At 35.0% G+C, this 1153-nt stretch overlaps 1 protein-coding gene across 1 annotated transcript in view; it reads left to right on the top strand.

Annotated features, from left to right (window-relative positions):
- NEBL (nebulette) overlaps nt 1-1153 on the top strand; it is a 91632-nt gene that overhangs the window by 34726 nt on the left and 55753 nt on the right. The window contains exon 10 of the mRNA XM_009870844.1: nt 763-864. Coding sequence (XP_009869146.1) covers nt 763-864 — 102 coding nt within the window. The remainder of the gene's footprint in view (nt 1-762; nt 865-1153) is intronic.

Genomic DNA, 1153 nt, shown 5'->3' with positions numbered 1-1153 from the left:
AAGAGCGTTCACAAGGTGAAACTTTCCCCTTGTATGGTATACATAGAATTACGTGAACTATGGAGACATAAAATTTAAAACTTTGATATATGTACAACAGCTAGTTTATTGTTTTGCACACTTGAAATCCGTTCTTCTTGTAGAGGCTTTGAGATGCTAACAAACTGCAAGCTAAAGAAAGGAATATAGATGTGTTTCATTTTATGGAACAGAATTAGTAAATAGGACTTAGGAGAATCTGGTGCCTGTAGTTTAGTGTAGCAAAACGTTATGTGATTTACCTAATTTGATTTTATAGAGTTACTTGGTTTAAAATTTTGTTCCATTAGTTGAGGAATGGAGTAAAAGTATGAAATCGGTATCTGTAGATGGAGATAATTTTTGGTTTTTTCCACTACAGAAGTGATTTAGCTGTGTGGCATCCATAATTATTTCCACTAGGAGGCAAACCAAGACCACCATATGTGTTCCTTTGCACTTCACATGTAAATAATAACATTTATTTTCTAGCAAACATAAGCATTTGACTTCCATATGAACAGGACAAGCATTTTTCTCTAGGAACTTACACAAGTTAATTTTTAGCATATCCTTTTTTTCATTTCACCACATTATTTTAAATTCAAATTTAGCAGTAGAACTCCTGCGTTTGGAGGCCTAAAATACAGTTTCTTCTATGCTGTTTCTCCTACAGTTATTTTAAATGGTATTTAAATGGCAAGATTTTTTTGTGAAAACATTTTTGGATATTTGTTGTTTCTGTATGAATATAAGAAATCATTTAAGCAAAACAAGGGCTTCTGTCCTTTCACCTTGGATACAGCTCAACAAATCCATCACAAAGAAAATGCAGTGTGCTTTAAAGTCAGATATATGCCATCATAATAAATGCATAATAAAATGCAGTGTTCTATCAGTGAAAGTAGATCTAGCACTTGAGGCTATGGTGTAGTGGTTAGGTATGCTGGGATGAAGGTTGGACTAGATGATCTTCAGAGGTCCCTTCCAACCCCTAACATTCTGGGATTCTGTGATTCTGTGATTAAATCAAGCACGGACCTTCAGGACAGATTACAATGAGGTATGGTTCATATTCAATCAGAAGCACCCCATGAGGAGGGTGTTGTTGCATCTAGTGCAGAAGCCAGAAAGG

The sequence above is a fragment of the Apaloderma vittatum genome, unplaced genomic scaffold (assembly GCF_000703405.1).
Source record: "Apaloderma vittatum isolate BGI_N311 unplaced genomic scaffold, ASM70340v1 scaffold7296, whole genome shotgun sequence".
Taxonomy (NCBI): domain Eukaryota; kingdom Metazoa; phylum Chordata; class Aves; order Trogoniformes; family Trogonidae; genus Apaloderma; species Apaloderma vittatum.
This window is presented reverse-complemented; position numbering and strand designations above follow the sequence as displayed.